Genomic DNA, 27,989 nt, shown 5'->3' with positions numbered 1-27,989 from the left:
CATAGGTCAATGAATTCGGTTGACCCAGTTGGTCCTCCAGTCCTACTGGCACCGGCATATTCGACTTCTTCGGTGGTGCTACCTGTTAACGCCCGACGTGCTTACCGGTGCCCCCGCACTCCATACCAGATGTCGCCAACGGGATCCACAACCAATGCCTCCGGTACACAGCTAGGTATACTATCCTAATTTACTACCTCATTCCCATGTTAACTTAGTTTTGTTATTTTAGGTTCAGTTTGTTAAGTTATGTCATTTAAGGATTAAAAAGTTATCATATATATATATATTGTTTATTGTTGTCATCGTTCCGAACCTATTATTAAACTGTTGTGATCATTGTGTTGGATATGTATATTGTTTATGTTATTTTTAGGGTTTTGGGAAATGTTTTCATTATATGGAGGTTATGCAGAAATTTTAGTATGATTTGTTATTAGATTTGGGTTAACGTTAATTTTTCATTTCTTTGCAGCCAAGAAAAACACCTGGGGACCTTGTCGGCAATTGAAGACGGCGAAGGTCACCCGGGTGACCAATGATCGTATCACAATCGGATATGATGAGCGACATCGGACAAAACCATCTACGGAGTAGCATAGTGCATTGGCCCATGACATTGGGCACGTCGTGCGGACCTTTTGCCCTATGCAGTGGAAGTCTTGGAAGGCGATGCCAGAGAAGGTGAAGAACACGGTGCGCAATCATTTGTTAGTAAGTATTTTTGCCTTTTTAATGCTTTTCATCTGTGGATCCCTCTGAAGATGCGGGGTTTCACATCCTTACAGAGACGTTCAACCACACTTTTGGTCGGACGCAAGGGACATATTGTCGGGGGATGGGAAATGCCAGGTGGAGGGAGAGTAGAGCATCTTCATCCTTGCAGTCGAAGGGCGAGGTTATGGCTTTGACGCAGGAAGTCACTAGCATGAGGAATGAGCTTGCATCGTACATGTCTTAAATGTGAATGCTTGTACAAGCCCTTAGTTCCTCCGGGATCCGTCTCCCCAGTTTTTTTGCACCACGACCGTCAGAGCCCCTCCACACCGTGCATACACAGCAATCAGGCCTGTCGACCTTCGACCTCGTCCCTAACCCCACCTTCTTCTAGCAGCAAGATTACCAAGCACCTCTAAATGACTTGCGTATAGATTATTCCTTATTTTTTTCATAGTTTTTGTTCCCCCTTTCTTTTTAAACTTTGTATTTGTTTGTACATTTTTATTTATATTATAAAAAAATTGTTTTTTATTCATTAATTTGTTTTTTTTTTCTTCTGAATTGTATGAAATATATATTTTTAATAATATTCCTTTTATTCTATTTATTATTATTATTTTTTATTAAAAATTACACTTGCGCGACGCATACCTATCGTCGTGTAAAACCACACGCGTGTTACATGTTTCGTCATGCAAAGATTTTCGAGACGAATTTTAGACGTCTCCAGAAATTCTCATCACAAAACACTTGTACCCTTTTATATCATGCGACGAAAGCCTTTGTCCGTATACCTTTCGCGCAACGAATGTGGACTTCTTCGTCGCACGAGGTCTTTTTTAACGACCTTTGCGCAAGGATCATGTTTACCTTTATCATGTTCTATATAAAAACAACTCTTCATGCCGTAATGATTATGTTGATCTTTACCTAGACTACTCCTTTTGCTATTGGACTTCAAATATTTTCTTTCCTACAAACCTCACCTAATTAAAGGAATCCCACCTTCCTCTCCTCTCTTGATTTATTGTATTCTCTCAAATGCTATTATAATTTCATCTCTCATATGCCAAAGGAAAATCAAGTTGTTCGTACGATCCAAGTATTGTGAGTGTACGCTTAAGATGATTATAGGTTGTTGTATCCTAGATGGTAGGGCGCCATAACCTGCTACACCGAGACATTGTCTTAGAGGGGCAAAATCTACTCTTAAGGACAGTGACTACACACCTCAACCTAAAATCTTGTTCTAATTGAGGATCGACGAAGAACGTTCTCTACCTACAGAAGTTAAGTATTTTATTTTATTTGGTTTATTTTATTTAATAAATTGAGGTGATAAAATTGTGATATACTAACATTATTTTATGTGATTTGTTGTAGGAGAAGTAGCATCCTTATCAAAAATATTTCCAACAAGTTCAAACCCTGTCGGCTCCTTAATCTAACATCTAATCTAACAAATCTATCGTTTGACCAAAAAAAAAAATCTCAGGATTTTTTTTGAAGTTTAAGTTCGCAAAGTTTCTAATGGATGGTCACGATTATAACATCTAAATGGTGTAGATTGTGCCACATGTCTTGTTTTATAATTGATTTAATTTGATCATGTGCAACTCATGTGTGCCGTTGTTATTGAGGTGTGATGCCTAGAAACAGCTATATCACACGCTCCTCATGCTTTCTTTTTAACATATTTTAGAGAGAGAGAGAGAGAATCCAATGTAGATATATTCTTGAGAGATTACATTGGTGACCATCTTTCTTCCATTTCTCTACAATTCGACGATCACATTCTCAGTGATTTCATGAGTTAAATCCTATTGGAAATCGAGTTCATCACCCCTAAACACACTAACATGGCCTTAGAGCTAGGTTTGAATTGAATGAGGGGCATGATCTGAGAAATGTTCTTTGAGCTTTCAACCAAGAGCTCAAATAAATTGAAGAACAAAATGTCTGGATCTGGAGCTGATATTCAAGCTCTGATTTTCAATAGTGTTAACTATGAATTTTTGTGTGTCAAATGATGACTATCTTCAAGTCTCACAATCTCTTGGGTTGTGCTGAAAATGGCTATGAACTTCCCTCAGATGAGAAGCAAATGGTTGAGAAGTAGCTGATTGTTGCTCAGGATCTTATTTCCAGAGATGCAAAAGCCCTGAGGTTAATTCAAAGTACAGTGAGTGACGGAATTTTTTTCAGGATTGCGAATCAAGAGACATTTAACAAAGCTTGGGATGTGTTGAAGCAGGAATACAAAGGCGATTATCAGGTCATGGCAATGAAATTACAAGGTATTCGTCTTGATTTTGAGAATGCTAGAATGAGTAATGGTGAATCTCTATTTGATTATTGGACTAGATAGTTTGCTTTGGTGAGTCAAATGAAAATGCACGGAGAGGATTTGTTAAATAAAATTATGGTAGAGAAGTTGTACATTAGCCTCACTCCTACTTAGGTTACTATTGTATCTTTTATTGAGGGTACAAAGAAAATCAGTGAGATTGATCCAACTGAGTCTACAACAACACCCAAAGGTTTTGAGCAAAGATGAATGAGACATGCTGAAGATGGAGAGGTGAATGAAAGAGCATTTAGTAGCCTAAGTATTCAACCAAAACAGAACTCACAAGTTGGTGGTTATAAAGGCAATAAGCCTTGGAAGAATAAGTAGTAGAAGAAACACTATGTGAAACAAAATGAGAAGCCAAATGTGATTGTAAAGAACTATGGTAGTAAAGGAGATTGCAAGATTTGTGCAAATTTACAATTTGGTGAATGCTGGTTTAAATCCAAAGTGTCACAAATGTGATACGTTTGGGCATATTGCCAAAGATTGTAGGAGTAAAATGGTCAAACAGGTTCATTATGTCAAGGAGGGGGGAAAAGGCACTAGTATGTTCTTTGCTTGCGATTCCGCAACAACTGTCAAGAATGAACATGTCTGGTATATAGATAATGGATACAACAATCACATGACTTTACATGAATCAATGTTGATTGATGAAGACAGAAATGTGACTACATGACTTTTTTCTTTTTAAACAACCGATATTATCTATACACTAAGGGGGATGAGGTGTGCTTATCTTCACAATGGGCTAACAATAATGAGGTTCAAATTCACCTTTGGCGAGAATCAAATCTAAGACCTCTCACTGACAAGCAAGGTTCTAAAAAACGCTAGGCTTTAGTCGGGCGTCGGGCTGGAGCCTAGCGCCTAGGCGGCTAGGCGGTTTAGGTGCCTAGGCAGACTAGGTGGATTTAAGTAAATCTATTATGTTTCGTGTAAATAAGTGTCCCGTTTGCACTTAAAATATATATAATTTCATCATAAACTACAAAATAGAATGACATATAATTATGAAGTATTGGAACATAATGAAAACATGCGGAACAAGCATGTAATGTGTGTTCATTTAACTATTCAACAAGTCTCTTCCAATTAATTGAAAAAAGTAAAATAGAAAATGAAAGTTATCTATTTTCTGTTTAAGTAGTCGCAACCTAAGCGGGTGCCTAGGCAAGTTTGGACGGGTTAGGCAGGTACCTAGGTAGTCTAGGTGGGTGCCTCATCAGGTCTAGACACCCTTTCTTAATTTTCAAATGCCTAGGCATTAATCGGGGAGGCGGCTAGCACTAGACTGTAGTACTAAGTGCCACTACATGGCTTAAGATGGGAAACATACAGATATTACAAGCTGTTGCAAAAGGAACCTTGGTGATTGAAACCAAAAATAGTACAAGGCATATCAAAGAGGTTATGCTTGTTCCTGATTTAGATAAAAACTTGCTAAGTGTAGGCCAAATGTTAGAGCATGAATATTTCTTATTGTTTAGAGATGATAAAGTTGAAATATTTAAAGATAGAAGCCTTGAAAGACATGTGGTCGCAGTACAAATGACAGGAAACATATGTTTTCCTCTCATCATGAAGGATATAATGCCATCTGCATTGAAAGCAATAGCTGAAGAAGACTCTTGAGAGTGGCACAAAAGATTTGGTCACTTGAATTTTTAGAGTTTGCATATGTTGGCTGATAAGGAAATGGTATTATGCCTGTCTAAATTGAAGAAATCAAATGTTGTCTATGAATGATGCATTGTAGGAAAACATCACTGAGAGGCATTCAGTAAGGAGATGACTTGGAGAGCAAATAAGTCATTGGAGTTGATACACTCTGATGTATGTAGTCCTATGCAGGTCGCTACACTTGGTGGAAATAGACACTTTCTGATATTTATTGATGACCATACCAGAATGTGCTGACTATATTTCTTAAAGCCTAAGTCAGGCGTATTATGTGTATTTAAAAGCTTTAAAGCTATGGTTCAGCTTGAAAGTGGTTTTCAAATTAAAAAATCAAGACGTGACTGAGGAGGAGAATATACTTCTCTAGAATTTCAAAGCTTCTGTGATGATCTAGGCCTTGAAAGGCAACTGACAGTGGCTTATTCGCCTAAACAAAATGGTGTTGCTGAGAGGAAGAACATGACCTTTATTGAAATAGCTAAAGGCATGTTACTTGATAAGAATCTAGCTTATGATTTTTGGGGAAAAGCTTCTAACACTGCAATATATCTTCTAAATAGATGTCAACTAAAGCTTTGCAGAACAAGAATCCATTTGATGCATTTAGTGGTAGAAAGCCAAGAATAAAACATCTCACAGTGTTTGGCTGCATTTGTTACAATCATGTTCCTGGACAACTGAGATAAAACTGGATAAAACTTTTGTGAAAGAGATCTCTGTTGGTTATGCGAAGTTGTGAAGGGTTACAAAGTTTGTAACTTAGCAATCAAGAAGGTTTTTGGGTCAAACAATGTTATATTTGATGGAGAAGGTGTATGGGACTAGAAAGCTGAAAATGCAATTGCCATGACATTTTCAGTGAATTTGAACCTGATTGAGAAGGAACAAAAATAATCCCATGAACAAGGTGTATGGCTGGTCACCCTCCTATAAATACCTCACGTATCCCACTAAAATGCTAAGCCATTTGCTACCCAAAAACTCCCAAAACTGAATAACAACACATACAATAACCGAAATCCGGAGTGAGTATGCTAGCAATATAGTTTTCCTGCTACTAATTTCTAGAAAGGCTTAGGACTATAAATTCGTATTACCTCTTCGAAACACATGAATTGAAAGTAACATCCTACATGTCACAGTCATACCACATGGTGTGCTCTAATTTGTGGAGTTTAAAAAAGGGAAACGAGTGAAGACTGAAGAGGTATAATTTATTTATTTTTAATTAAACATCTAAATGGCGTTGTTTTGTTGGTTTTCCAGGGAATAAAAAAGAAACGTCGGGCGCAACAGCAACAAAGTTAGGTGCTAGTTGGACACCTGATTGGGCACTAGCGCCTTGGTGAGGCATAGGCGGACTAGACAGATTTAAGTAAATTATTATATATTATATAAATAAGTGTCTAATTACAATGAAAAAATTATACTTAAATTAGGAGTTTGTGACACACCCCGTCCCGAAGGAGGGCATGCTGGCCGTCACGTGAGAGTGACGTAACCATTTGCACAGTACGGAAGCTTTAATTATACAATTTATAAGTTGATACACCCGAAGGTGAGTCCTAATTTTGTCCAATCTGTCAGAACACCGTCGAATTCCTCGTAGTCACCACACCTTTGTGATTCCTGAACCTGGAGGGGCGCAAAACCAAAATTGAGTGGGTCAGTAAAACAATTATTTTCCAAATCCAAACATTTCTCAAAACGTTGTAACCCCTCTCCGTAAAACTTGTATACTTTCCCAGAAATGTAAAATATAAATATACATATATATTCTCAAAACTTCATTTTTTACTATCTCAACATTTTTCTTTATCAATCATGCCATGCCATGTCTAATTCAACAGTTAAGTATGGATGCATCAACAATAATCATATCAGGTGCAAGAAAGTAATCAACCGGAGGCCCTCTAATAGCCCTGTACGGTTGAACCTAGAGCTCAAAATCTATCACTCTCACTCTGCCGGAGTCACCTCTGTGACCTGTCCGGCCTTCTGCACATAAGTCGGAACCACCTAATGTAGTCTGTACGACTCAATGGTTAATATTACGCTCTAGTGCTTTCTCATCAATCATCTGTGCACATAATCTAAGGTCACCCACCAGTCGGAATCTCACTAACTCTCTGAGACTGGCCCGTCGCACCCACTCCGCATGGACTGTACGACTAGCATCTACTTGGATCCAAGGCGAGCGTGCGATGCGGTGAATACTATAAGCACTAAACCATGGTGCAGGATTTGAGCTCAATATATATCAACATCATCATAACAGTATTTAAATACTCACCTGTGCGTCCGCCGCACCAATTCATACATATGCATCATATATCAATTCATATCATTTCATGCATGGCAATTCGATTCACGTTTTTCATATAATTCTATATACTTTTCGCATACTTCTATGCATGGCATTTCAACTAATATATCTCATATACTTTTATACATTTTCATTTAAAGCATAATTTCATGCATTTTCAATTTCTGGGAAAACGGCAAGTATATATGTATACGGAAAACAAAACTGCCCACTCACCTGGAGTTCGTCCAACAACTCCCTAGCACCACACATCAAGGCGTCATGACGATCGCCGCCTAGAACAGTAATCAAATCCAGCCTCAGAATTCATATCGATAGAACATATAACTTATATAAAATACGTCACTACGTAGATCGATCCGGAAGATCTGCCACTCAGATTTTAAATCCATAACTTCCAGAGGTCCACAATATATCTCTAGGACAAAATCCTAAAATTTCATCACCATCCAACGGTCGGATCTCCGTCAATTAACAAAACTAAGTGACGGTTTACATTCTATTTTATGAACTTACAACTCCAATTCCGGAAGATCCGTAAATCGGATTCCCAATCTGTAAGTTCCTATAATCCTCAAATATTACGTATTTCAACGTATCAAAGTTTGGTGATGATCCAACGGTCGGATCGTCAATTCATATTTTCACCTAAATGCAAAAACTATAAAACGTTATTTGAACACCTAACCAACAATCCTTAATAACTTTCTCATACGGTGCTCAATTTGGGTATATGAATATACCACATTGATCTACTCGACGTCATGGACGTCGACAAATTTTTAAAATAATTTTTTTACTGTAGCACGCGCCCCCACGCGCCAAGGAAGGCACGGGTCCACGCGCGCCCACGCGCACCTTCTTCCTCGCGAGTTCGCCGGACTGGTTTTTCTCCGGTGGCCGGATTCTGGGCATTTTTCAAATGCCTTGTTCTCCTTCGTTTCTCACCCATTTTCTTCGTATAATATATCAAAATGAAGCCCCAAACATGTAGAATCACAATATACTACTTTTAAGCTTCAAAAACAACTAAATCTCACCGGAAAAGTCGAAGCAAAACCGGCCAAACTTGCAGCTCGTGATCCCGACGTCCAATTCCTTCAAACGAAGCACTCCGAACTTCCTTGGGACCTCACTAATCTCACTATGAGCTTGGATTGTCCTGAAAATGGTGTTTTTGAGTTCGTGGAGTCCTCACAAGCACGATGGTGCCTTCAAAACCCTCGATCCATGAAGTTTCAGGGTTATATGGTGGTGGTCCGTACGTTCGAGAGTGAGGGAGAGAGACGGAGAATGAGAGATTGTGAGAGAGGAGAGAGAGAGACAAGGTACGGGAAAGAGGGAGAGAATTGAGGGGTGTGGGATCCTACCCAATCCCCAACTACAAATTCTAACATAAAATTTAAGTCTAAGTCTCCACTCTACTTACCAAATTTTAGGAGCTTAGATATAACGAACGTAAAAATTATACCTTAGTCACGTATTAGGGGCATTTTCGTAATTTCATGTCCTCGAAATTAAAAATTCCGGGACGGGCTGTGACAATCTCCCCTCCTTATAGAATTTCGTCCCCGAAATTCCAGCAACCAACTAAATCATCTATACTCATACAATAGCCTCGGGTAAATCTCTCTCATCCTATTCTTTTTCTCCAACATAATTTTCTACTGAATGGTTTCTTCACAAAACTTTTACCACTTATACTGTCATTCTCAATACTTTCTTTTTCCAATCCAAAGTCGTCATTGGTTGCTTATCAAGTCGAATCCGGATTAATCTCCAAGGTTGAACCAGAATCATATGCGGCGAATCTACAACATGGTGACAATGCGTCGAAATATAAAATACATTATGCACCTTAGCCAATTCTGAATACATCACAACTTGTATGCAACTTCATCGATTCCTTTAGTGATCAAAACGGTCTGATGTGTTTAAGACTTATCTTGTCTTTCTTTCCAAATCTCACTATTTCTTTTCTAAGATGAAATCTTAAATGATATAAATCATCTACGTTATACACTTGATTAGTGGCATATCCATCTGTTAATCTCTTTTGCCATGCTTGGCTACTTTCAGGTTAAACTTAATCACCTGAATACTTTGAGGAGACTCATCCATAGTCTCAGGGTCTACTAAAACTCTTTCGTGATTGAATCTTTCTTTACCCAGAAGCATTCCATCCACAAATCCGCAAAAATCGACACATATGACACATTTCATGGACCTTATGGCGTTATTTCGGAAACTGCGCAACCAACATACTTAAGAAACTCAGCAGTTCCGTAAACCAATTCTCCTATCCATAAAACAATTAAGTGCTGTTGCACTGTCTGGGAAAGGTTGTTACTCAACACTGGAGTAAATGTACTAACTTGTTACGTTAACCAACTATTACTTTAAATTCGACCATAACCATCTTGTGTACAAGGAAGCTTGTACACATAATCCAAAGTAATCTTTTTCCATTTCCGCTGCGAAACAGAAAATAGCTGTCTCAATCCAAGGTTTATTTCTTTCTGCCTCAATCTGCTGACCAATAAAAATGTCGAATGGTATGATAAATCTTATTACTTTCGGAATATTGCAGAAGTTGAACAGTGTACTTCGTCCAAAATTGCTTGCTTTAAACCCACAGCATTAGGCACATACTTTTCGTTTGCTTGTATTCACATACCATCCGATTCACGAATCCTGTAATCTTTCTTTTTCCCCTTCTTTCCTTGCCTTGGTTAATTCTTAAATTTCTTCGTCAAGCATTTGAGTCTCGAGTACGACCTTACCAAAAATGCCTAACTTGAAATTTAACAAGTATAACTTCTTCTCGATCTTCCATTCTTAATTTTTATTCCGTTGGTTTTCAATCCACAAGATGATACTCTTGGCAAACGTGCCAGACATTAATCTTACTGTAGTCTTCTCACCAAGTGCTTCAGCTAGAACAAACTTTACGATCACCCTGATCGTACAATCATGTTCATTAAGCAATACAATTCACCTTCGCTGCCTCATATCAAAATCCTTCCAAGTAATGGATATTGAAGACTTTTTTTATTTGTAAAATCTTGCATTCTTATCAACATAGAATGTCTCCGTAACTTCACAGCAAGGATGATAATCGTGACTTCCAAATCACCAGTAGGGTAATTCATCTTATGAGGTTCCATTTGTCATGAAACATATGCCATCACCCTAACATTTGTATCAATACACATCCAAGAACGTTTAATGTAATATCACCATAAATCAATAATTACCGCTATCTTCTAGGAATACTAAAATACGTGCATGAGTGAGGAAATACTCCAGTTGTTGAATCCTTTGCTCACAATTTCCTTCCCACTCATACATAACCTCTTTTCTCAACAGTCTCATCAATGACAAAGCAATGACTGAAAAATCTTTCACAACCATCCAAGATAGCCTGGTAAGCTAAGAAATTCCGAATCTCAATTACAACTCATGGTTGTTCCAATTCCTCAATTTCTGCTATCTTTTAAGGATTCACTTGAATACCTTAAGAATATATAACAAATCTCAGAATGCCACCTGATTCATCTAACTTTAGCATTTGCTACTTAGCATACAACCGACGTTCCCTCAAACTTTGTAACATCAACTTAAAATATCTAACATGCTCTGCTCTAGGCTTAGAGTATACCAGAATATCGTCAATGAAAAATGATATCAATCTATCAAGGCATTCCTGGAATACTTCATCCATCAACTCATAAAACAGCATGAGTATCCGTATAGCATCACCAAAGTTCATAAAGACCATAACGAGTCCAGAAAACAATCTTAGGAACAACGTCATTCATAATCTTTAATTGGTAATAACCAGACCTCAAATCAATCTTTGAAAGTACACAAGCACCTCTGAGCTGATCAAATAAACATCAGTACACCACAATGGATAACGGTTCTCATTCGTTACCCGATTCCATTATCTATAATCAATGAATAGTCTTTAAAGTCCATTTTCTTTCTCATCAACGAACTGGGGCTCCTCAAAAGTGTTGTACTAGGTTGAATGAAATTTTTGTCAACCAATGCTTTCAACTAAATTTCCAATTTTCTTAACTCATCATGAACTGATCTCTATCATAAAATTTGTACCTGGCACCAATTCAATAGTGAACTCCACATCTCTGCCTGAAGGCAATTCAGGTAATTTCTCAGGGAAGACATCAAGAAAAGTCTAACCCCTTTAACATCCTTCACACTACTCCGAGCAACATCATTTAGCATCACATGAGCTAAGTATTTTTGGCAGCCTTTCGAAAACAATCTCTTTGCTCTCACAGCATAAATAACGGCCTGACTCAATCCACTTTGCATACTTACAAAAGTAATCTCTGGTCATCCAGATCGATGGAAAGTACTGGTTTCCCGTAACATTCCGTCTTGTCACAATTATAACCAACCAATCTAATGGAACAGAATTAACTGATACAATATATATTCTATTATTATTAAGCATTCTAAATAAGTACAATACTAACATAAAATAATCTACCAGGTTGCTTGCTTAACGAATCCACGAATGAGTTATTAATATTACGGTCTGCAGCCCGCAATACTGATAAATCATCGTTGTCTCGATAAGTAAGCAACAACTCTCAAAGATATAATATTACTATTTTGTCACTCAATGCAAAATGCATACACTCGTCTCAACCGCGTTTAATTACTACTTTCTAAGCAATATCATACATAATAAAAAAAATATATATATATATCAGCCGGATCCACCTCTTGTGGCCTGTACGGCTGAACATTTAACTCATCAAATCTCTCTGTACCCACGGTCAATCCGACCAAACCACTAAGTTCATAAACCTGCTGAATCGATACTACGATGTCATAGAAAACTGTTGGGTACAACTGATTTTAGGGACGATTCATAATTCTATGTCCCATCTGTCCACATAAACACATTCCTTGATTTCACACTTCCCAAAGTGTTTAATGTTGTACCTACGGCACAAAGGTACATTTCTCTTACTCGAGACACCTTATCTCTAAAATCTGGAATTACCAGTAAATCTATCACTTTGACTTTGACCAGTAGCATTAAAACCTCAGCTGGAAGACATAGCTCTAGCTTCACTTCTTTTGAAGCTCTGAATCCTTCGATATTCTTGATATAACGAATCATTAACTTTATCGTCTTCTTTTGATTCCCATTCTTTTCTTATTCCTCTTTACTCTCGTTGATCATGTTCTCAGAGTCCTCAAGGCTCAACAATATCTCGTATACTCCTGGTAATAAATACAATGGATAGTGGTCACTCAAAGAACGCCGCTTTTTCTTACTATCCAGCATAAACAACATAACACCTCAACCAAATTAACAATAATATCTGGATGGAAACGAGGCTAGTCTGAAAACTTTCTATAATACTCATTTGTCGTCAACTTCCTTGATTCACATTTGCAAACTCTTGTTTACTACCATCGATCAATGCCGGAGGAATAAACTTTTCCTTAAACAATTTTAAATCGGCTGCTTCCTCTGGTGACAACAATTAATACTCCTGCTTCCATCAGGATACACGTTTATAACTCAAACCAGGTAGTCGTCTCGACCCACCTGTCAGAAGGAAATTTCCTTTAACTTGCATAATCCGAAACATCTTTTCCAATTGGTTAATCCGTCACTTTGTTCCCTCAGGTTCATCATTTCTCTTAAGTGATTCAAGTTCAACTCATTACCCATCTTAAAATGTCCCTTTAGACAATAGACTGAATCACCATAGTAATAGTTTCCCCCTAAACCGCTAAATCAGGGAGACTAAGTTCCTCTAACTACGTGGCTTGCTACGAGGCGGTGTAGTTCTGACAGAATTCACTATAACTTCTCAAGATGTACAAGATTGCAACCATGCTCTGATACCAACTGACACACCCCGTCCCGAAGGAGGGCATGCTGGCTGTCACGTGAGAGTGACGTAACCATTTGCACAGTACGGAAGCTTTAATTATACAATTTATAAGTTGATACACCCGAAGGTGAGTCCTAATTTTGTCCAATCTGTCAGAACACCGTCGAATTCCTCGTAGTCACCACACCTTTGTGATTCCTGAACCTGGAGGGGCGCAAAACCAAAATTGAGTGGGTCAGTAAAACAATTCTTTTCCAAATCCAAACATTTCTCAAAACGTTGTAACCCCTCTCCGTAAAACTTGTATACTTTCCCAGAAATGTAAAATATAAATATACATATATTCTCAAAACTTCATTTTTTACTATCTCAACATTTTTCTTTATCAATCATGCCATGCCATGTCTAATTCAACAGTTAAGTATGGATGCATCAACAATAATCATATCAGGTGCAAGAAAGTAATCAACCGGAGGCCCTCTAATAGCCCTGTACGGTTGAACCTAGAGCTCAAAATCTATCACTCTCACTCTGCCGGAGTCACCTCTGTGACCTGTCCGGCCTTCTGCACATAAGTCGGAACCACCTAATGTAGTTTGTACGACTCAATGGTTAATATTACGCTCTAGTGCTTTCTCATCAATCATCTGTGCACATAATCTAAGGTCACCCACCAGTCGGAATCTCACTAACTCTCTGAGACTGGCCCGTCGCACCCACTCCGCGTGGACTGTACGACTAGCATCTACTTGGATCCAAGGCGAGCGTGCGATGCGGTGAATACTATAAGCACTAAACCATGGTGCAGGATTTGAGCTCAATATATATCAACATCATCATAACAGTATTTAAATACTCACCTGTGCGTCCGCCGCACCAATTCATACATATGCATCATATATCAATTCATATCATTTCATGCATGGCAATTCGATTCACATTTTTCATATAATTCTATATACTTTTCGCAAATGAAACTCAAAGCTTAATGAAAGTGACCCACTAGTGTGTTTATTCGTACTTTCATTAAGTATAACATAAGATTTTGTGGTATCCACTAGTGTAAATATTTTAAATTGAAGATCGAATTCAATCATTGTATTCATATAGGGTCACGGAGTGTAGTTGTAAAAAATCATCAAAATCGGAGTTAAAATAACCATTAAATTGTGATTTTTCGTTTATAACCTTCGAAAAGTTTTGTCCCGTTACTTAATCTTTGAATGTTTGTTTTTTGCAATTTTTGGCGTATGCGATCTCGAACCATATACAAACAAGTATGATGGTTAGATCGTTGAAACTAGTTTCGTAGAATGCGTATCTCATCAAAACAATAGATTAACTAACACTTAAAAGTTTATTCTTACTTTCATTAATTATAACATAAGATTTTATGATATCCACTAGTGTAAATATTTTAAATTGAAGATCGAATTCATTCATTGTATTCATATAGGGTCAAGGAGTGTAGCTGTAAAAATCATCAAAATCAAATTAAAATAACCTTTAAATCGTAATTTTTGTTTATAACCGTCGAAAAGTTTTGTCCTTTTACTTGATCTCTGAATGTTTGTTTTTTTGCAATTTTTGGCATATGTGATCTCGAAGCACATACAAACAAGTTTGATGGTTGGATCGTTGAAACTAGTTTCACAAAATGCGTATCTCATCAAAACAATAGATTCACTAATACTTAAGAGTTTATTCATACTTTCATCAAGTATAACATAAGATTTTGTGGTATCTACTAGTGTAAATATTTTAAATTGAAGATCGAATTCATTCATTGTATTCATATAGGGTCAAGAAGTGTTGATGTAAAAAATCATCAAAATCGGAGTTCAAATAACCGTTAAATCGTGATTTTTCGTTTATAACCGTAAAATAGTTTTGTCATGTTACTTGATCTCTGAATATTTGTTGTTTTACAATTTTTGGTGTATGCGATCTTGAAGTATATACAAACATGTTTGACGGTTAGATCGTTGAAACTAGTTTCGTAGAATGCGTATCCCATCAAAATAATAGATTCACTAACACTTAAGAGTTTATTCATACTTTCATCAAGTATAACATAAGATTTTGTGGTATCCACTAGTGTAAATATTTTAAATTGAAGATCGAATTCATTCATTGTATTCATATAGGGTCAAGGATTGTAGATGTAAAAAATCATCAAAATCGGAGTTCAAATAACCGTTAAATCGTGATTTTTCGTTTATAACCGTAAAAAAGTTTTGTCCTGTTACTTGATCTCTGAATATTTGTTTTTTTACAATTTTTGGTGTATGCGATCTTGAAGTATATACAAACATGTTTGATGGTTAGATCGTTGAAACTAGTTTCGTAGAATGCGTATCCCATCAAAATAATAGATTCACTAACACTTAAGAGTTTATTCATACTTTCATCAAGTATAACATAAGATTTTGTGGTATCCACTAGTGTAAATATTTTAAATTGAAGATCGAATTCATTCATTGTATTCATATAGGGTCAAGGATTGTAGATGTAAAAAATCATCAAAATCGGAGTTAAAATAACCGTTAAATCGTGATTTTTCGTTTATAACCGTCGAAAAGTTTTGTCTCGTTAGTTGATCTCTGAATGTTTGTTTTTTGCAATTTTTGACGTATGTGATCTCGAAGTATATACAAACAAGTTTGATGGTTAGATCGTTGAAACTAGTTTCGTAAAATGCGTATCTCATCAAAACAATAGATTCACTAATACTTAAGAGTTTATTCATATTTTCATTAAGTATAACATAAGATTTTGTGGTATCCACTAGTGTAAATATTTTAAATTGAAGATCGAATTTATTCATTGTATTCATATAGGGTCAAGGAGTGTAGCTGTAAAAAATTATCACAATTGGAGTTAAAACAACCGTTAAATCGTGATTTTCCGTTTATAAATGTCTAAACGTTTTGTCTCGTTACATGATCTTTGAATGTTTGTTTTTTGCAATTTTTGGCGCATGTGATCTCGAAGTATATACAAACATGTTTGACGGTTGGATCGTTGAAACTAGTTTCGTAGAATGCGTATCCCATCAAAACAATAGATTCACTAACACTTCAGAGTTTATTCATACTTTCATCAAGTATAACATAAGATTTTGTGGTATCCACTAGTGTAAATATTTTAAATTGAAGATCGAATTCATTCATTGTATTCATATAGGGTCAAGGAGTGTAGCTGTAAAAAATCATTAAAATCGGAGATAAAATAACCGTTAAATCGTGATTTTTCGTTTATAACCGTCGGAAAGTTTTATCTCGTTACTTGATCTGTGAATGTTTTTTTTTGTAATTTTTTGCTGATGTGATCTCGAAACATATACAAACAAGTTTGACGGTTGGATCGTTGAAATTAGTTTTGTACAATTCGTATCCCATTTCAATGGTGTGTGTGTGTGTGTATATATATTTATTTATTTATTAAGTAGATTTAAATCTATTTATTTTGTATGTATAATTATTATAGTTTTCAGGGGTATAAAATTTAATATATATATATATATATATATATATAACTATTATAGTTAATATTTTTGGGGTATACTTATTGTAGTATATATAATTATTATAATTATTATAGTTAATTTAATATATATATATATATATATATATATATATATAATTATTATAGTTTTTAGTGGTATAAAATTGTTAAATTAATAAATATAATTATTATAGTATTTTTTTTAGGGTTATAAAATTATTAAATTAATATTTTGCTTATCGTGTATCGTGTTACCCACGTGTATACCCGAACCAACCCGTTATTTTAACAGGTGCTTATCGGGTTACCCGATAATGACCCGTTTCGTTATCGTGTCGACCCGAATACCTGTTAATTTCGTGTCGGGTTATGGGTAGTGATATACATATTATATTAGTTTTTCAACTTTCGAAAAGCAAAACTGCAAAAGGCTTTATATCAGATTAAGCTTTCAGTTTCAGACTTTCGGTTTCACTGTTTCAGAGATGGGTTTCGATTTCACAGTTTAACTATAAACAAAGTGAAACTGAAAACGAAAGCTCCCCACTCACTCACCAGGAGTTGCAGACAGAGACGAAGAAGATGACGGAGCAGTTGCAGACGGAGAAGATAGAGACGACGGTCTGATTCGTGAAAGTCTCCCAAGTAGAGTGATTTCTGATTCTGAGGTTCGGGAGATAAATCCAATTTTTTTTTCTTCTAATTATCCTCCGATTTTAGAGTGATTTCAGTTACCTAACTTCGATCAATCACGATTCTGCGGATTTATTGTGATTATTTTTTATTTTTCTTCTGATTATCCTCCTATTTTAGTATCAAACGTATCCGAAATGTAGGATACTTGTATCTGGACAATACGATACGCGTATCTTATCAGTTCGATACGTATCTCTTCATTCCGATACGTATCGGGCGTGTATCCACACGTATCCTTCGCGTATCCGTATCCTCAGAGTGTCCGATACGGGATACATAGGTTTTCTCCCGTGTCCATGCATCGTACCCTTGATAACAGGACGCTTTCAATATTAAAACTCTAACAAGAAAAAGATCAGGATTTAATTCAAAGATTAAATTCTTCAACCTTATCGGTTATGTACTTACGTAAAGAATTCGGGTCATAAATTTCTATGGGTCAAATAATTTTCTACTGTTTGAACAAGTCACTGTAGCTGGAGCCTGGCGCATGCGAAAAATCTCATCACTGATCGTCCATATTGACCTTCAGAAGTCATGGCTTCAACAGTTCGCAGACATAATATAAAAATCCAGATAAATGAACGCAGATAATATTTTTCTCGTGTTGGAAAACGCAGGTAAACGTGCTTTCTTTTAAACTGCAGACCATGACCTGGTCTTTAAACTAGGACTTCAAAATTCAATTTGTTTACGAATTTTAACCCTTTACTATTCTCATGAGCAGGTACGTAGACACCATATCCCTTCCTCCCTTCCTCTATATAAACCCCATGCAATATTCCAGGAAGAGACAACTTAATTATCTCGATCGATATCAAAATTCCCAAGTTATGGCAATGAAATATTCAAGATCTTTGCTCTTTGGTGTGCTGCTACTCATTGGCTTTGCATCGACAAATAGCAAAGCTGCTAATACGGATCCACCTGTTTATTGCGAATTCCTCAATCGCAACAGTTTTGAACCAGGGTTCATATTTGGCACAGGTTCTGCATCTTATCAGGTCAATATATATATGTATTATATATATATATCTTCTGGGATTATTTACCATTTTATTGGTACATTTTATACATGCAGTTAGCATCCATGCATGAATTATAATGTTGACATCTTCCTTGCGTGTGTGGTAGTACACTTACGAATATGCATGTATGTATATTTCAGTATGAAGGTGCAGTAAAAGAAGATGGAAGAGGACCAAGCATATGGGATACCTACACCCACAAACATCCAGGTCTGTGATTTAATCAATTGGTAATATGAAAACTTTAGCAACTTCATTTCAAAGGTGTGTAATTAGCACCTCATTCTTTTCTTCATGAGGACAAGTATACCTAACAAAACTCCAACCCCTCTGATAACCATGCACTTTGTTGGGAGACAAATAGTACGTGGTCATGTGATATGTACAATATATGTATATACTTCATCAATACGCACGCACATGAAGTACTTTGCATACGATATGGATTTCACCATTATGTTTTTGAATAAGTGCAGAAAAAATCGCTGATGGCAGTAACGGAGACGTTGCTATTGATCAATATCACCGCTATAAGGTCTAGAATCTCATAACTTTATTATCTTGATCGTTTATACTTGAAGGGCACATGTTAACATATTAAATTGGAGCCTTTATAAAAAGCACAATATAATGAGATCCTCAATATTTAATTTAAACTTTTTTCTTATTATGATATATATCCTTTTGTCATTCTAGGAAGATGTGGGGATTATGAAGGATATGGAGTTGGATGCTTACCGATTCTCTATTTCATGGTCCAGATTATTACCAAGTAAGTTGCTCCACATCCTCATATTTGGTTGGGACCAATGTCAATATATATTGTGCATAAGAATTATTTGTCCTACGAGAAAATTATTCTCTTTATATACTTTTAACTAAATTAATGTGATCGAGTTATCTAGTGTATAACCCTTATTTTTCTTGTTATTTTTGTTCTAATTAGATGGAACGTTAAGTGGTGGCGTTAACAGAAAAGGAATTGATTATTACGACAATCTCATCGATGAACTCCTACGCAATGGTTAATCATCCTACCTTAAACAATTATTACATGAATTTTTAGAACATCATTCAATCAGACTTTTAATTTGATTTTACTGATCATGTATATATAGGATTAAAGCCATTTGTGACACTCTTTCATGGGGATGTTCCCCAAGCTTTAGAAGATGAATATGGTGGTTTCTTAAGCCCTCGTATTGTGTAAGTGAACAAAATTTATTCTCTCAGTGATAATTTGATAAAATGAATACTGATATTCGTAACATAAATGTGTATCTACAGCGATCATTTTAAAGACTATGCGGAACTTTGTTATAAGGAATTTGGTGATCGAGTCAAGCACTGGTTCACGGAAAATGAGCCATATACTTTTAGTTACATGGGTTATGCTGTTGGTACTCAAGTACCGGGACGCTGCTCTTCTTGGCAAAACCTAAACTGCACCGGTGGAGATTCAGCCATTGAACCATACTTGGTGGCACACCACCTTCTTCTTGCTCATGGAGCAGCTGTAGAATTGTACAAGAATAGATATCAGGTTCAATAACTTTTGTTCTTTTTTTTTTGGGGTCAGATTATTGGCTCCTAATTGAGAATTCTATATGAATCATTATTATTGAGTTGTAATACAAGAGGGAATACTCTCTGTAGTGAGATAATCTAAAGGTTGTATCTTTTTCCATAGCTCCTATTTGTTCAACCAAAATTCGTATTTTTGTGTAGGCAACTCAAAAAGGCTTGATAGGGATAACATTGGTGTCAGACTGGTATGAGCCTGCTTCGGATTCAAAGCAAGATAAAGATGCTGCCTTACGATCTTTGGATTTTATGTTTGGATGGCAAGTGTCTTATTAAATTATATATCAACCCAATTACATGTTTACTTATGAATTGAAACATTGATACTACCTAGCTAGCAGTACTCTTTATATATAATAATATAATTAGGCTAATATCCGGAATTGTCATGTTTTGAAGGTTTTTGGACCCATTAACAAGTGGTGACTATCCACACACCATGCGATCAATTGTTGGGAAAAGATTGCCCAAATTCACAAAAGAACAATCCAAGTTGCTAAACGGATCATTTGATTTTCTTGGAATAAATTATTATACTGCTAGATACACAAGTAGTGCACCCAACAACAATTCACTACCGGCAAGCTACGTAACAGATTCTCGAGCTGATCTTACAAGTGAGTGCAAAAGGAAACTTAGTTTGAATAGCTTAAGTTCTTTGTACTTCTTTGCCTAGTTTAACTTCTTAATTACTTTAATTATATTCTAATATTTACACCAATTGTATTCTAATGTTTTTAAATATTGTGGCAGCTGAGCTTAATGGAGTACTCATTGGTCCACAGGTAAATATCAAATTTATCATTTTGAGGTATTTGCATTTGGAGGAGTAGTTTTTTTTTTCCCCAATATTTATGTATTATCTTCAAATGGTGTTGCAGGCTGCTTCTGATTGGTTATATGTATATCCAAAAGGAATTCACGATCTTGTGCTTTACACAAAGGAAAAATATAATGATCCACTCATTTATATTACTGAGAATGGTATGTAATACAAACTTTTAAGCCTTGATTAATTGCAAAAGTTTCACATATTTATAGTGGTGTAAAATGAAACTACACGTTTTCTTTTAGTTTTAGAGGAAGAAACTAAATTTAATTTTTTTGTGTAATAATATGTACATAGGTGTATCAGAGTTGAATAATCCAGAACTATCACTTGAAGAGGCCCTTCATGATACCAGTAGAATTGACTACTACTATCGTCACCTGTGTTACCTTCAAGCGGCGATCAAGTAAGTAGTTATTAAAAAAATGATTAAGGCTATATACTGCCTAGCCTTCTTATGTTATGGTTATTTAATCATTATATTGACCTAACCAATTTGTACATTTGTGTGTGTGTGTGCAGAAATGGCGCGAAAGTGAAGGGATACTTTGCATGGACATTGTTAGACGACTTTGAATGGACTGCCGGATACACTGTCCGATTTGGTTTAAACTACGTGGATTATAAAGATGGCCTGAAAAGATACCCAAAACTCTCAGCACACTGGTTCAAAAATTTTCTTAAGAAGAATAAATTCAAAGAAAGCTACAGTTCATTATAAACATTTAAGTGGATAATTTTTTTATTTTTTTATGTATTTATATTCCAATTCCTTATGCATTTGTATTTCCTTGCAATAATGTAAACATTCTTTGAGATTCAATAATTCAATAAAAAGCTATAAGTGCTGTGAATGCTACAATAAAACCTCTCTCTATAAACGAATAACTTATTTGTAGTCATAAAAAGTTTTAGTCCATGTGTGGGTTTAGGAATAAATTTCACATTGTAATAAGTTATCATTTTAATAGGTCCTGTTGTAAGGAAACCCAGTTCGACATAGTAGTAATTGTTAATAGGGAACTTTAACGAAAAACTCCTGGTACTGTTCACTTTAACAAAAAACCACAATTTTACACTAAAAAGTCAATCCTTGTACTATTCAATTTACCTTTTATTTTGTCGTTATCGTTAAAGCTCAAAGTTTTTAAGCACTTTTTATTAGTTTTCCTTTGTTAATAAGGACAATAATAAGCTACGCCACAAATAAAATTTTAAGATGGAATAATTTTATTTTATTTATTTATTATTTTTTTTGGAGATAATACTACAGCTTTGAGCTTGCAGGTACGTATGTAAAACCTTGTCAATATCTTCTTGTTGAAGTCAAAATATTTCTAACTCCTCATGAGAATCATCTTTCCCTTCTTTCCTAATTGTATTAACGATTATTTTTTCAATTAAAGCGTGATCAACTTTTTACACAACTGAACACAAATGTTTTCAGTTAGCTGACTTTGCATATGACTTTGGGTTACATGACAATTTTGATAGAAGAAAAGAAAAAGTGTACGCTTGAATTGGTCGAGGATTGTATTGTACATATTTTTAAAACTTTTGCTACGTATTATAAACACCTATTTTTAATTCTTTGTTGAACATAAGGATTCTAATAGATTTTAATATATTCCACCTGTTTAACACAATTTTAAACTGATGGCACACGCGGGCTCAATTGCTTGTAAGAGACTATTTACAAATAATGTTGATGCACAAAATAAGTGAGACTATGGAACGACGTATGGTGTCAAGTTTGTCACCTTCACAAAGTTATTCCCGTCACCTAGTGAGGATAATATGTAAAGATATAGAGGGTAGATGAGTTCTTATTAATAGTGAAGAGTTTACACAATACACACGTTCAAGCATGAAATTGGTTCCAAGTGAAATATCCTGGAATTAAAATTCTATATACGCTTGACTGGCTAGTCATCAACACTAGTCAACTAAAATTCTATATATGCTTGACTGGCTATCCATCACCAACCCGTATGATTTGAGACAACATGTGGAGTTCGCACATGCAATTGTTGTAGCCATGGTGAATAATTGTTCTACTGCTGAGTGGCGTTCTAGGAAATATGTGCACGATTGTATCAAGAAGGTGGTGATGGATGAATTATTAGTAATTATGCTGTTGATGGATCAATAATTAATTTTGTGAATTTTTTTTGTTATATGTTGGAATGAATTATTTGCATATATGTGTAACATTGTAAGTATACTCTTGATGATGATACGAACAAAGAGTTGATGAAGTTGATGGAGGCGGCGTTGGAGGGAGGTTACAACCGGTGGCGCTATGACGTTAAGCAGAGTGGAGCACCATCGAAATAGTAGTTTTAAATTTTTGTTTTTGAGGACACTATTTAAATTTAAGGTTTTTTTTTCTATAAGTTATTTATTTGGACTCAATTAGGCTTTAATTCCTGTTTGAGTTTTTAAATAATTGAATAGATTAACTCAATTAGGTTGTGCATTTCATGAGGAGAAAGAAGAAAGCCAATTTTTTTGCAAAATGACTTGTCCAAAACGACTTCGGTTTGAGCCAAGTCATTAAAAAAATTTAAAACCTCACTCACGAGTCACATGAGAACCCTCACACGATAGAGCAATCAACTTATTCAGCATTCAGAACCTTCACTTTACCAATAATATCTAATCGTCTGCCGCTCGGCCCGCTTCTATTCCTTACGGCATCGATCAACTCTTTGCTGCACTTTAGTTTCTGTTCACTATTGCACCGACGGGCGGGGCGACGAGTCGACGACATCTTTGGTGAAAATCTACATTTTTTCTCCGTGTAAAGCTCTGGTCTGGACTCTGGAGGCTAGCCGCTGGTCCTCTTCTTCTTGGTCGAAAAGGTTTGTAGTTTGTACTCTCTTTGAATCTGTCCATTAAATAATTTTGCCATCCTGTTATGATGCTGCACCTACTGATGGTGCATCAATGATGCTACACCTACTGATGCTGCATATGAATAGCATGCTTTCAGCCTAGTTGCAATTTTTACTCAAATTTTAACTGTTCTACAGTTCAAATGGATAGAGGCACATGGAGTTTTATAGTCTTATAGACCAGGCAATTAGCACTTGTTTTTTTTTTATTTGGAGCTTTTATATTGGGACCATCCTAAGTTAAAATCTTTGATCCACCACTGATCCTATATGACATTGATTATTTGTGTATAGTAGATCAGTTTAAAGTTTTGTTTCTGCCAAACTTGAATTGGGTTTAGAATTAGGGTTTTTAAATTTCGTTTTAAATTTAAGTAGAAATTATTATGCATGTGTACGGTAATTTAAATCTTTGTAATCTAACAAATTTATTTCCAATTTTGTAGATGTAATAGCTCATTAGAACCCGGAAGGCGATGAGTTTTACACCTTGATCGACGACTACACCTACTACTGCCGCCATTGCTTCGGCAGAGATGGACCATAGGTCAATGAATCCGGTTGACCCAATTGGTCCTCCAGTCCTACTGGCACCGGCATATTCGACTTCTTCGGTGGTGCTACCTGTTAGCGCCCGACGTGCTTACCGGTGCCCCCGCACTCCATACCAGATGTTGCCAACGGGATCCACAACCAATGCCTCCGGTACACAGCTAGGTATACTATCCTAATTTACTACCTCATTCCCATGTTAACTTAGTTTTGTTATTTTAGGTTCAGTTTGTTAAGTTATGTCATTTAAGGATTAAAAAGTTATCATATATATATATATATATTGTTTATTGTTGTCATCGTTCCGAACCTATTATTAAACTGTTGTGATCATTGTGTTGGATATGTATATTGTTTATGTTATTTTTAGGGTTTTGGGAAAAGTTTTCATTATATGGAGGTTATGCAGAAATTTTAGTATGATTTGTTATTAGATTTGGGTTAACGTTAATTTTTCATTTCTTTGCAGCCAAGAAAAACACCTGGGGACCTTGTCGGCAATTGAAGACGGCGAAGGTCACCCGGGTGACCAATGATCGTATCACAATCGGATATGATGAGCGACATCGGACAACACCAACGACGGAGTAGCATAGTGCATTGGCCCATGACATTGGGCACGTCATGCGGACCTTTTGCCCTATGCAGTGGAAGTCTTGGAAGGCGATGCCAGAGAAGGTGAAGAACACGGTGCGCAATCATTTGTTAGTAAGTATTTTTGCCTTTTTAATGCTTTTCATCTAAAATTTATATATTTATATTTATTAATGTCTTTTATTAATAATACTTTCATAATATTTGTTACATGTAGACAAACTACAATTTGGATGACATCAACGAGGACATGTTGACGTACCTCAATCGGCTATACTCCGAACGCTACAAGTTGTGGAAGAGTGACTTGCACCAGTATTTCGAGATGTTTAGTGATCCGCAGGTCGCTCTCGAGGAGGGTTGCCCGAACGAGCTCGAAGACCGACAAGATAATTGGGATTGACTTTGCGGTCATTTTCAGGAGCCGGGCTATGTGGTGCGTTTTTAATTAGGACTTCTTTCATGTTACTTTTTAAAAATTTTACTAATGTTTATTATGATTTTTTTAAATTTTTTATGTTCTTTAAATATTACGACTAATATGTTTATTTTGTGTATAACAGAAGAAGGCGAAGGCGAACAAGGGCAATCGGGAGAAGAAGACTCTTTTCCACCATTCGGGTTTAAGGCCTTTCTCATATAGGATGTAGGTGTGGCAGAAGGTATATATTACAGTTTTTATTTCCAATTTTAAAATGTCGCTAATAATGTTTTTTGTTTGTTTTCGTACTAACATTTTCCTTATCTTTTCTATTTCAGGAGGGTTCAAAATTCCCGGAGATCGATGTCTTTGCTAACGTTTATGTTCGGCCTGAGATGAGTTGACCGAGTTACTTCTTGCAAGTAATTTCTTATGCATTAAAGATTTATACTAATGATTTCAAATTGTTTTCTATTAATAATCCATGTTTTTTTCATAGGCGACTATGGTGGAGAAGGGTTAGTCGCTTCAGGAGTTCGCCTCCCAACTTCCCCAGGACACGCCAATCGATCTGTGGATCCCTCTGAAGATGCGGGGTTTCACATCCTTACAGAGACGTTCAACCACACTTTTGGTCGGACGCAAGGGACATATTGTCGGGGGATGGGAAATGCCAGGTGGAGGGAGAGTAGAGCATCTTCATCCTTGCAGTCGAAGGGCGAGGTTATGGCTTTGACGCAGGAAGTCGCTAGCATGAGGAGTGAGCTTGCATCGTACATGTCTTACATGTGAATGCTTGTACAAGCCCTTAGTTCCTCCGGGATCCGTCTCCCCAGTTTTTTTGCACCACGACCGTCAGAGCCCCTCCACACCGTGCATACACAGCAATCAGGCCCGTCGACCTTCGACCCCATCCCTAACCCCACATTCTTCTAGCAGCAAGATTACCAAGCACCTCTAAATGACTTGCGTATAGATTATTCCTTATTTTTTTCATAGTTTTTGTTCCCTCTTTCTTTTTAAACTTTGTATTTGTTTGTACATTTTTATTTATATTATAAAAAAATTGTTTTTTATTCATTAATTTGTTTTTTTTTCTTCTGAATTGTATGAAATATATATTTTTAATAATATTCCTTTTATTCTATTTATTATTATTATTTTTTATTAAAAATTACACTTGCGCGACGCATACTTGTCGTCGTGTAAAACCACGCGCGTGTTACATGTTTCGTCGTGCAAAGATTTTCGAGACGAATTTTAGACGTCTCCAGAAATTCTCATCACAAAACACTTGTACCCTTTTATATCATGCGACGAAAGCCTTTGTCCGTATACCTTTCGCGCAACGAATGTGGACTTCTTCGTCGCACGAGGTCTTTTTTCACGACCTTTGCGCAAGGATCATGTTTACCTTTATCATGTTCTATATAAAAACAACTCTTCATGCCGTAAGGATTATGTTGATCTTTATCTAGACTACTCCTTTTGCTATTGGACTTCAAATATTTTCTTTCCTACAAACCTCACCTAATTAAAGGAATCCCACCTTCCTCTCCTCTCTTGATTTATTGTATTCTCTCAAATGCTATTATAATTTCATCTCTCATATGCCAAAGGAAAATCAAGTTGTTCGTACGATCCAAGTATTGTGAGTGTACGCTTAAGATGATTATAGGTTGTTGTATCCTGGATGGTAGGGTGCCATAACCTGCTACACCGAGACATTGTCTTAGAGGGGCAAAATCTACTCTTAAGGACAGTGACTACACACCTCAACCTAAAATCTTGTTCTAATTGAGGATCGACGAAGAACGTTCTCTACCTACAGAAGTTAAGTATTTTATTTTATTTGGTTTATTTTATTTAATAAATTGAGGTGATAAAATTGTGATATACTAACATTATTTTATGTGATTTGTTGTAGGAGAAGTAGCATCCTTATCAAAAATATTTCCAACAAGTTCAAACCCTGTCGGCTCCTTAATCTAACATCTAATCTAACAAATCTATCGTTTGACCAAAAAAAAAATCTCAGGATTTTTTTTGAAGTTTAAGTTCGCAAAGTTTCTAATGGATGGTCACGATTATAACATCTAAATGGTGTAGATTGTGCCACATGTCTTGTTTTATAATTGATTTAATTTGATCATGTGCAACTCATGTGTGCCGTTGTTATTGAGGTGTGATGCCTAGAAACAGCTATATCACACGCTCCTCATGCTTTCTTTTTAACATATTTTAGAGAGAGAGAGAGAGAATCCAATGTAGATATATTCTTGAGAGATTACATTGGTGACCATCTTTCTTCCATTTCTCTACAATTCGACGATCACATTCTCAGTGATTTCATGAGTTAAATCCTATTGGAAATCGAGTTCATCACCCCTAAACACACTAACATGGCCTTAGAGCTAGGTTCGAATTGAATGAGGGGCATGATCTGAGAAATGTTCTTTGAGCTTTCAACCAAGAGCTCAAATAAATTGAAGAACAAAATGTCTGGATCTGGAGCTGATATTCAAGCTCTGATTTTCAATAGTGTCAACTATGTATTTTTGTGTGTCAAATGATGACTATCTTCAAGTCTCACAATCTCTTGGGTTGTGCTGAAAATGGCTATGAACATCCCTCAGATGAGAAGCAAATGGTTGAGAAGTAGCTGATTGTTGCTCAGGATCTTATTTCCAGAGATGCAAAAGCCCTGAGGTTAATTCAAAGTACAGTGAGTGACGGAATTTTTTTCAGGATTGCGAATCAAGAGACATTTAACAAAGCTTGGGATGTGTTGAAGCAGGAATACCAAGGCGATTATCAGGTCATGGCAATGAAATTACAAGGTATTCGTCTTGATTTTGAGAATGCTAGAATGAGTAATGGTGAATCTCTATTTGATTATTGGACTAGATAG

General features: G+C 36.1%; 1 protein-coding gene and 2 long non-coding RNA genes across 4 annotated transcripts in view; 2 read left to right on the top strand and 1 right to left on the bottom strand.

Moving 5' to 3' along the window:
• Positions 1-71: 71 nt before the first annotated feature.
• Positions 72-25,996, top strand: LOC126614550 (uncharacterized). The gene is made up of 6 exons (XR_007620425.1): positions 72-175; positions 24,533-24,771; positions 24,875-25,093; positions 25,221-25,319; positions 25,417-25,500; positions 25,578-25,996. It is a non-coding gene; the product is annotated as an uncharacterized LOC126614550 (long non-coding RNA).
• The window catches only part of LOC126614555 (uncharacterized), a 40,345-nt gene continuing 18,629 nt past the window's right edge, over positions 6,274-27,989 (bottom strand). Inside the window, exons 2-3 of one of the 2 annotated variants that reach the window (XR_007620431.1) lie at positions 13,336-13,954; positions 6,274-6,553 (exon numbers count right to left, since the gene is read on the bottom strand). This is a non-coding gene — a long non-coding RNA (uncharacterized LOC126614555). Of the gene's footprint in view, positions 6,554-13,056; positions 13,955-27,989 lie in introns of those variants that run through there. The other variant, XR_007620430.1, reaches the window with a different exon arrangement.
• LOC126614535 (beta-glucosidase 12-like) lies at positions 17,958-21,481 on the top strand. Its single transcript, XM_050282200.1, has 13 exons — positions 17,958-18,177; positions 18,342-18,411; positions 18,678-18,736; positions 18,898-18,973; positions 19,148-19,225; positions 19,320-19,407; positions 19,489-19,744; positions 19,930-20,045; positions 20,185-20,402; positions 20,539-20,570; positions 20,667-20,769; positions 20,912-21,020; positions 21,137-21,481. The coding sequence occupies exons 1-13, from the start codon at positions 18,007-18,009 to the stop codon at positions 21,333-21,335; spliced, it is 1,575 nt and encodes a 524-aa protein (XP_050138157.1). The 5' UTR covers positions 17,958-18,006; the 3' UTR covers positions 21,336-21,481.

This window comes from Malus sylvestris, chromosome 3 (assembly GCF_916048215.2).
Source record: "Malus sylvestris chromosome 3, drMalSylv7.2, whole genome shotgun sequence".
NCBI classification, from domain to species: domain Eukaryota; kingdom Viridiplantae; phylum Streptophyta; class Magnoliopsida; order Rosales; family Rosaceae; genus Malus; species Malus sylvestris.
Note: the sequence above shows the minus strand (reverse complement) of the source record. Positions and strands in the feature narration are given on the sequence as shown.

Bases quoted from the DNA above. Each gene is read 5' to 3' on its own strand.
- LOC126614535 (XM_050282200.1), top strand. From the start codon at position 18,007: ATGGCAATGAAATATTCAAGATCTTTGCTCTTTGGTGTGCTGCTACTC. The intron at 18,737-18,897 runs GTCTAGAATCTC...TTGTCATTCTAG, and splicing joins ATCAATATCACCGCTATAAG to GAAGATGTGGGGATTATGAA. The intron at 19,745-19,929 runs GTTCAATAACTT...ATTTTTGTGTAG, and splicing joins TGTACAAGAATAGATATCAG to GCAACTCAAAAAGGCTTGAT.